This window comes from Nannospalax galili, unplaced genomic scaffold, assembly GCF_000622305.1.
Source record: "Nannospalax galili isolate Female #2095 unplaced genomic scaffold, S.galili_v1.0 scaffold810, whole genome shotgun sequence".
Taxonomy (NCBI): domain Eukaryota; kingdom Metazoa; phylum Chordata; class Mammalia; order Rodentia; family Spalacidae; genus Nannospalax; species Nannospalax galili.
The window spans coordinates 2837144-2846844 of NW_008329132.1; the positions used below are offsets into that span (position 1 = coordinate 2837144).

Consider the following 9701-nt stretch of genomic DNA (forward strand, 5'->3'; position numbering starts at 1 on the left):
CACCCATACATCTTTTAGCCCATCTGTTCTAGTGATTTTCGGAGGATCTAGTCTGCATTATTAACTGTTTTGGAATTGGACATGAGAGGGAAAAAGAACGTATCATCATAAGCAAAAAGTGTCTTAAGGCTACCTTCAAGACACTGAGAGTTCAATGCTGTCACGCCAGACTGCTGTTCGTTAGCAACATTCTTTAGAGAATCAGGCAGACAATGCTAAAGGGAAGTTCCACCATGGCCTGCTCTGCATGGATTCCCGGGTCTCGTCCTTATACTCCGCCAGTGTGGCGATCGCTCCTTCCTAGCAGCTCTACCTCGTTTCCCTTATTATTGTGTCGTTCCCCTTACTGAGTCCTGTTGGTACAAATGAGGAATTTTACAGTCTGACTCACTGTCATTCCAAGGCCCAACGAAGTGGGTTTGCAAAACCTAACATCTTGTTAAATCTACATTCAGTCGGACCAATTCTGTAACCAAAGCACTTCCTGAATATTTTTTATGTCACTGCCTGCAGCCAATAGCCATAAAATCTTATGCTAGTGGTTTGCTAAAATTTGTCATTAAAAAACTTCGAAGGAATCTTAAAATCTACAAAAAAGGACCCCGAGATGTACGTGGCAATTCTGTTACCTTGAGCAGCTTGGCGTGGAGGAGCAGGGTGTAAGCCGCCTCTGTGTAGTTGTCGCATTCTTTGTGCAGGTCGCAGAGCTTGTACAGGTACCTGAGATGACGAGATGGAGGTATGTTCTTAAGATGTCACGAGATAATTTGCGTTGAGGATTGCAAGCACCAAATTCAATATTCAACAGTGACTCACGGGTGTATTTTCGTTTACTGTGTTCATAATTCACAATGCCTTAAAAACTTTTGGTGTAGAAATCACTAAAAGAACCAACACTGAAATGGGAATAGATGTGAAAATATGTGCAAGGACACTACACACACGTAAGTAAAATTATGTATGGACGTGTGCACACTATATACTATACAATTTAAACCCTCATTGCAAGAAAAAATAAAGATGGTTCAAAGAATTTTCTTTCAGTTTCTTCTTTCATCTTTTCTAATTTTTCCTCAAACATTTGAAATGAAATTAGAGACTCTTGATCATGATTTCTTGCATATCTCTTGAATCAACATAGAGAGAGAGAGAGAGAGAGAGAGAGAGAGAGAGAGAGAGATCCATAAAAATTCGAATCCACAAGATAAAGAGCCCTATTGAATGTGATCAAAAGAATGTCTGCTGTGAAGAGGAAAAAGTTTTTACGTTTTGGATCAACGAAGCTGGTTGTTTTGCTAAGTTTATTATATTTATATGGTATTTTTAAAAGAAGAAATAAAAAAGTAAGAAATCAAAAGTTATACAATCACACTCAGTATAGCAAAAACACAGTGATGCATTTACAATGCACAGATGACAGACTTATCCTAATTATTAACAAGGTCACCTTTCTAATTAGTTAAAACCAAAGAAATGCAGTACCATACTCTAAGCAAGTACTTTTACCTTATTGAGATGCTGGGGATCAAATCTAGGGTCTCCCCATGCTAGGCAAGTGTTCCCTGGCTTTTTTTTTTTTTTTTTTGTTTTTTTTTTTTTTTTTTTTTTTTTTTTTTTTTTTGAGACAGGGTCTCCCTGTAGCACCAGCTACACTCACTGTGTAGACCAGGCTGGCCTGGAACTCACAGAGATCAGCCTGCCTCTGCCTCCCAAGTGCTGGGATTAAAGGTGTGCGCCACCATGCCCGGCTCCCTGGCATATTTTTTTAAAAAGAAAATAAAGAAGCAAAGTCCAGCAGGCCAAGAAAACCCTTTTTATTTCATGGCAGAAAGACAGACAGTGGGAACACAGTGCTGGTTAAAGGAAGAGTGGACTGCAAAATTATATAGTCCATTTGGGGTATGTTTGTAACCAGATTTTTCATTCGATTATATGACTTACTAGGAAAAATTAAAACTTATACTGTTATTTTTTTTGTTTTATTTTATTTTTTTTTTGTCTTTCTGAGAATGGGTCTCCTTGTAGCCCCAGCTGGCCTGGAACTCGCTATGTAGACCAGGCTGGCCTTGAACTCACAGAGATTCACCTGCCTCTGCCTCCCAAGAACTGGGATTAAAGGTGTGCGCCGCCATGCCCCACAAAACTTGTGCTGTTATCTTTTTTTTAAGGGCCACATGAGTTGATTAAGAAATAGAAAAACTTGTGAAAGAATTGCTGATATTTTGGCTTCGGAGTTAGCTAAATGCAACTCCCCTGGCTCTAAACTCTACTCTGCTATATAAGGGTCTAGAGCACATCTGTGACTCCCCAGCAAACTTCGCTTCAAAGTCACCATGATTTTCTGCAAAGGAAGTCCTCTGGGGTACAAAGCATTTCTTCATGAGGACTTGAAACACACTGATTACAATAGATGCACAGGATGCAGGCAAGTGTGGCACACGTACCTTATGTACATCTCTTCTCTTTCAATTTCTTTGTAGAAATTCTGAAAAATTAAGCCACGACATTGTTTTAAGAAATTGACTTCATTATGTAACATGGTATTACATGGAATGAATATATGTTTATATACTTATTTATAGACAAAATGAAAATGAAAATTAAAAGAGACCAACTTTGCAAAAGGGTTCTACATTACAAACCCACAATTCCTCAATTCATGTCAAAGTGGCTGGTCCTCAGCCCACACAGAGCACAGTCATCAATTGCCGGCTTTCCTGACTTCTGTCTGGTAATAAGTGCATCTCCTACGCTTCGGACACTTGAGGACGAAAACTTAACAACTGTCATTTGAAAGTTACCTACGATCAGTGAAAATGAGGTTCTGGCTGAAAACATGATCTCTCTTTTTAAAAACTTCTTTTTTGATTTGTTTATTTCATTTTCTGTGTATGAGTGTTTGCCTGCATGTATGCAAGTGTGCCACATGTGTGCAATGCTTATGTTGGCCAGAAGAGGGCACGAGATCCCTGAAACTGGAGTTAAGGATGGTTGTTAACTGCCATGTGGGTGTTAGGAACCAAACCCAGGTCCTCCGCTAGAGCAGCCAGTGCTTTAAACTGCTGAGCCATCGCTCCAGTCCCCAAACACCATCTCTTAACCATTGTAATATCATCGAAATAAATAACCCAACTTTGTGAGTAAGAGTCATCATGAGATGAATTCAGATGCTGGGACCAGCTAAGTGAGAGCCACAGTAGTGTTAGGGACGTATTCACTCTCATCTGTCCCCAGCCACTAGCCACATACATGTAAAGGTAGAGTCACTTTGGTTATTGAAAGTCAAGAATCCACCTTCTTAGCAGAACCTGCCACATTCTGATGTTCTAATAGTCACGTGGGGCTATTGTGACCATCAAAACAGACCATCCCCACCAATCCAGAATGTCCCTGGAGTATCACTCATTATTCTAGACAGACAAACCTTCCAAACCACAGCAAGAGAACAGGTAACCATGTCAAGATGCCCCTTGTGTGCAAACCCTGGTGGTGAAAGGTGAGTTTGTAGATTACAATAAATGGCCACTCAGAGGTGGAGGCAGAAGGGTCATCAGTTTGGGCCAGCATGGGCTATGAGGAGAATCCCAGACCAGCCTGGGTGACGTATCAAGACCCTGCCTCACCCTTCCCTCTCCGTTACATTTCTTCTTCATATGGGGTATCTCTAAATACTTCCGCACTTTAGCATTTAAGCCATACTTAGGGCACCATGGCCATCACCTCACAGGGCCTGTGGTATGGAAGCAACATAACCATTTTTTATATTAATTTTTCTTTGTTCTTAAGAATTCCACATATGTAAACAATGAAACATGATCATCTGCCCCCTCCAAATCTCCCTCCAACACGGTTCCTCACAACTTCATGTCCTTTTTTTAAAAAAAAAAATCATTAAATCCAATTAGTGCTGCCCATGTGTGCATGGGTCTGGGGCCATCCAGTGGAGCATGGGAAACTAGTGTGGCCACAGCCTCCAAGAGCGATTCTCCCTACATCAAGCTTCAATTGCCCAGAACTCAGTAAGGGCAGGGCCTGGAAAGCCCTTCCCCCCTCTCATCACAGCCAGTTTTCAACATGAAATTTAGCCCCTGAAAATGATGTTCAAACTCTAAAATTGGTGCCTTAGGGAGCTGGAAAATATCATAAAGGCACACAGTGACCCAATAAGATGACATAGGCTTTTAATTTTACAAGCCCCAAAGGGCACTGCTTCTGGGGCCGAAGTTTCTGAAAAGAAAGGACAGGTAAGAACAGAAAGCAAGTAGGAGGCATGCTGGGAAGAAATCACCACGGCTTGGTATGACGCTGCATCTGACATTTGAATGCACTTTGGTTTCTATGACGCACACAGTAACGAGGATATTTTCAGCTAAGAACTCCGAGGTAACAGAGAGGAGCCATATCACAGGCGAGAACGTGCTTCCTTTCCAGCTCTCATCAGCACTCACAGGCTATGATGCCACAGCGGCCCTTTCTGTGCCCATGTCTTTAAGCCTCTGTTGTTTGATCACTCATGGAGTCTCCTTTACAATTTCACAATGGCTTTATCCTGTGACCTTCATTCCCCTCTGAGACACACTGTCGGTGTTGAGGTCTGTTTCCTTCCCGGGACTTCAGAGCCTCTCCAGAGCTGAAGCCCACTCATCTCAAACACTGATGTCTGAGCAAAGCTGGGTGTTTCTTGCATCACAGTTCACACGGTCTGGCATTCTGTTTCCAGACCCAGCAGGCAGCATTCTGGCCCTCCATCAACATTTCCCAGGCTGTCTCCACAGCAGTGCTGATGTGTGTCAGCCATCAAGCGTGCAGAGGTGCCCCATGGGAGCTGCCGTCCACCCCTCACCACCCACCTCATGGTATCTTTCCTAGCTCAAATGCTTGTGTTAATTTCAGGTTTGACCCTCCTTCATGACTCAAACTGACACTAAGATACTTGGAATTCTGGTCCTCCTCCTGCGTGAACCAGCCTGGGAAAGGGAAGGCTGAGGAACCGGCTTCTGTTGGACCGTGATGGTTCTATCGGCCTGACAGTGAGGTGTGGGGTGTGGTGTATGGAAGTCTGCACAGAAGAACGGGGGAGACACAAGCAAGTTAACAACAGTTACTAAAGGCTACTGGTTTCAACGTGACTAGTAACTAGTTAAAGAATTACAGACATGGGCTGGAGAGATGACTCAGCGGTTAAGAGCACCAGCTGCTCTTGCAGAGGACTCGGGTTTGATTCCCAGCACCCACATGGCAGCTAACGACTGTCTATAATACCAGTTCCAGGGGATCCAAAGCCCTCTTCTGACCTCCATGGGCATTGTACAACATGGGAGCACTTATACTCATAAAATAAAAAAAAAGGGTTGGCAACTCAGAGGTAAGGACACTTATTGCCAAGCCTGAAGAACTGAGTTCTATTGACAGTGTGGAAAGAGGGAACTGACTCTCAAAAGCTGTCCTTCTCTGACCTCTATACACCCACCCCCATACACACACACACACACACAAATCCCTTAAAAAATCACACACACACACACACACACACACACACACGCACAAATCCCTTAAAAAAATCACACACACACATACACACACACGCCTTCCCAGGTGGCGACCATGACTCAACATAGCTGAAGACAGGTCTGCAAGAGATATTTGGGAGAATTGGCGGGCTGGACTGAGTGATTTTCTCGTGCTTAAGAAAAATTTTTTAATTTTATGTTTGAGTGTTTTGCCAGCATGTAAGTGCAGGACATGTGAGCAGTGCCCATGGAGGCCAGAAGAGGGCACTGTATCTACTGGAACTAGAGTTAGTGATGGTTGTGAGCCACCATGGCAGTAGGCATCTGGGAACCCAGTCCCAGGTCCTCTGCAAGAACAGCCAGTGCTCTTAACCACTGGGCCATCTCTCCAGTTCCATCTCAATGCTTTTTTTAAAGGAAGAAAAAATAGGACATTAAAGAGCCCGTGTCACTTAGCATGTTCCATGAACTCTGTCTTTAAAGAAATCAGCACTGTTCTATGTGAAGTTTGGTAATGGGCTTAAGGATTTCCATGGGCTCTAGGTTTGCTTATTTATATATTTTTATGTTCATGTATGGTGTGTATTCTCACATGAGTACGTGTGGAGGCCACTGAGTATCCTGCACTGCCTCTCTCTGCCTGTTCCCTTGAGACTGGGTCTCTCACTGAACCTGGAGGAAGGCTGGCAGCCAGCAAGCCCCAGAGATCCTCCTATCTCTGCCCCCCACAGAGCTGAGGTCATAGGTGCACACAGTCATGCTCTTCTTTTGTGGGGATGCTGGGGATTCGCACTCAAGTCCCCACTCTTGCACATCAAGGGCTCTTCCCCACCGAGCCACCTCCCTAGCCCCTCCTTTATTCACAAATGTGTTTTTATGTTTATGGATGCACAGTCATTATACATATTTACAAGGACTATTTCAATACGTGGATGTACCATGCAGCGATGTGGTCAGGGTCATTCACATGCCTGTCACCTCAGACACATCATATTTCTATAGTGGGAGCAAACACTTAAAACTGTGGTCAATCATGGTTTCTCTCCTGTGCCAAATCCACTCCACCCTGTACCTCTTAACCAGCCTTTGCTCGCTTTGATAACTTTAAGATTTCATGGGGATTTCTACTCAGTGATAAATTACTATTTTTTTAAAAAAATATTTATTTTTTAAAATTTTATGTGTATGAGTGCATTGCCTGCAGGTATTTAAGTGCACCTGTGTCCTGCAATGCCTGAGGTCAAAAGAGGGCGTTGGATTTCCTGGAACTGAAGTTATAGATGGTTGTTAGCTGCCATGTGGGTGCTGGGAATTGAACTTGGGTCCTCTGGAGCAGCCAATGTTCTTAACCACTGAGCCATCTCTCGAGCCCCCATGGATTATTTTTTATAGATCTCCAATGTAGTTTTAAGAATCTATATTTATGTAGAAATGGATACATGTACATATGTCCATGAAACTCTAGTAAAGTATGAGGAAAAAGGTAAAACTGGGCAGCGAGTCAATATATATGTAATATGCTGTATCTGAGCTTATACAGCTAATATATAATATGTATAGATTATATATGTAATAAATAGCATATGTGCACACACAACATATATGTGAAATATGTACATAGTATGAGTTATATGCTACATGCATAATGCATATGCAATATATTATATATGTCTATATAGAGCTTGGTGATGAATGTCTAGAGATAGGATTCTTATGTGTACAGCTCTAACTGCCTGTGTCTCTCTTGCACAGATTTAGGGTCCATGTGGAAGCACTATATCAGGGTGGAATCCATCCCATTGGCCCAGGAGATGGTTCACGACAGCATGCTGCCCCACTCCTCATGAAGTAACTCAGTCTGCTTCAGGGTGAAGAGTGGTACTGTGAGATCATCCTGGGAGCCCTGGGTGTTTCTTGGTTAGCACCGGGCTAGTTGTTTACCAAAGTAACAGGAGAGGACAGAGTCAGGCTCCCAATGAACGTCAGAAGCCATGGCGGCAGGTGTTGCTCTACGAGCCTGTTTCCCACCTGTAATGCTGGCAGCAAGAAGCTGTGTTCAGCATGGGACCATCGCTCTACCAGGTTTCACATCCTGGTGAGCAGAGATCTTGCTTAAAAACAAACAGAAGTCTTAGTCGTCGAAGATGGAACCCTAGTGAACTTAACACTTCTTCCTTCTAGAGTCCCGGTGGCCTCGTAGATCCCCTTAAGGACTGGAGAGAGCAGGGCAAGATTACAGCCAGAGCAGAGAATGATTTTAAAAAGGTCTTTCTTCATCTCTTTCTTCTGGAAAAATGCAGGTTGGAATTCCATTTCAGCCACATCTCTTCAAATAGCGGTGAGATTGTGCCAAGTCACTGAAGCCAGGGCCAAGGCCAGCTCCCCTTGGCAGCTCTGCTGGGCTATGTGGTCATGTGACAGGTGAACATAGGGACCCAGAGGGACAGGCTCCAGGCCTGTAGAAGCCATGTGCAAATTTCTTTAGATTTCTAAGCTCACTAATCCTTCCTTGGTTATGTCCTGTTGATTGATGGGTTATCCAAGGGATTGATGGGTTATCCAGGGGACTCTTCACTGTGTGAACATACTTTGGTTTCTAGAATTTTTTTGATTCTTTGCGTTCTGCAAATATCACCCATCTCCTCTTGCACACCGCCCTTTCTCACTAGAGACCTTAGCCTAGGAACCATAGTTGTTTTTACCTTTGTGTGTGTGTTCACACACATGTTGGTGCACGTGCAGGTATGTGCATGTACATGTAAGGCCAGAGGATACCTCAAGTGTTCTTAATCCATCTTTATTTCTTAAATTTTATTTATTTACTTATTTTATATGTACCTCTGTGTGTGTGTGTGTGTGTGTGTGTGTGCATGTGTACAAAGGTTGACCTAGGTATCTTTCTAAATTATTGTCTACCTTTTTTTTTGAGACAGGATCTCTCACTTCAACTAAAGCTTGGTGATTTGGCTAGTCTACCTAGCCAGCCTGCTTCAGGGATGCTCTGACTCTGCCTCCCAAGTGCTAGGATTATGGGTAGGCTACCACACCTGCCTGACATTTATGTGGGTGCTGCAGAACCAAACTCAGTCCTTTGCACTCATGCCAACTGAGCCATCTCCCTGACCCTGATTCTAGTTCTTTTAAATGCCTGACTTATTATTTTATGCTGAAAACAAATACGATGTCCTGGCAAAGGCATCTATCTAGCTCTTGGTCCAGACATGGTTTCCACACTCCTGGTCCAGCAAGCTGTGACTTTACGGCTCTTCCTGCCTCTCCAGCTATGGGGGCTGTTGATGCCCAGGAAGATGGATGTAAAGACTGCTGATCTTCCAGTTTGTCCAGCTTTTTCTCCTGCTGTAAGGAAGGGGGTAATGATCCCCAAGCCCTTTCTATGACTGATCAGACATCAGAGGGGCCCATGTACACAGAGGAGAAAACTTGCTACCAAAAATGTTTGTCACGAACCTAAACAGCTTGTCCAGACAGCATGCAGGGGCTGTGATTGCCCAGGAGCTTTCAGGAGCTGTTCCTTATGACAAGACACATACTATTCTGATGCTAACATAAACCGAGAGTGAAAATATCCCCTTGTGCTGATCTTTTAAGTATATCTTGGCAATTTCTAGAGGAGAGAGAGAGAGAGAGAGAGAGAGAGAGAGAGAGAGAGAGAGAGAGAATCAGAGGCTAACCTCAGCTGCTGCCCATCCTCGTTTTATGAGGCAGAGTCTTTCATTGGCCTGAAACTTGTAAGGAGGCTATTCTGTTTGGCCATTGAGATCCTGGAATACAACTGCCTTTACCTTCCCAGGACTGGGATTACAAGCTTGTGCCAACATGCTCAGATAATTTTTGAGTACGGAAGGATCGAACCCAGGTCCTCAGTCTTGCAAGGCAAGTACTTTACTAACTGAGCCTTCGCCAAGCTCTCATCAAGATTAAACTTTTTTCTAGATCCCTGTCTAGAACTTGTAATGCTAATTACTCTTGCCTTTACTTCTCCTTCACAGCTCCTATTCATGATTCAAGGACTTTCTTCTCCCCTTAGAGACAAAAGTTATACAATTTGGGAGTCTTTTAGATAGACCCACTGAAGGGGTACTCCAATTGTCTCACCCTGCGTCCCTGTTCAGCAAGTAAGAAGCCATACCAGTCTGCATTTCAATTCCCTATTGGCAATTTGGATAACCT

At 43.5% G+C, this 9701-nt stretch overlaps 1 protein-coding gene across 1 annotated transcript in view; it reads right to left on the reverse strand.

Moving 5' to 3' along the window:
* LOC103733379 (dedicator of cytokinesis protein 1) overlaps positions 1-9701 on the reverse strand; it is a 362643-nt gene that overhangs the window by 65256 nt on the left and 287686 nt on the right. Inside the window, exons 13-14 of the mRNA XM_008832196.3 lie at positions 2445-2485; positions 630-720 (exon numbers count right to left, since the gene is read on the reverse strand). Coding sequence (XP_008830418.2) covers positions 630-720; positions 2445-2485 — 132 coding nt within the window. The remainder of the gene's footprint in view (positions 1-629; positions 721-2444; positions 2486-9701) is intronic.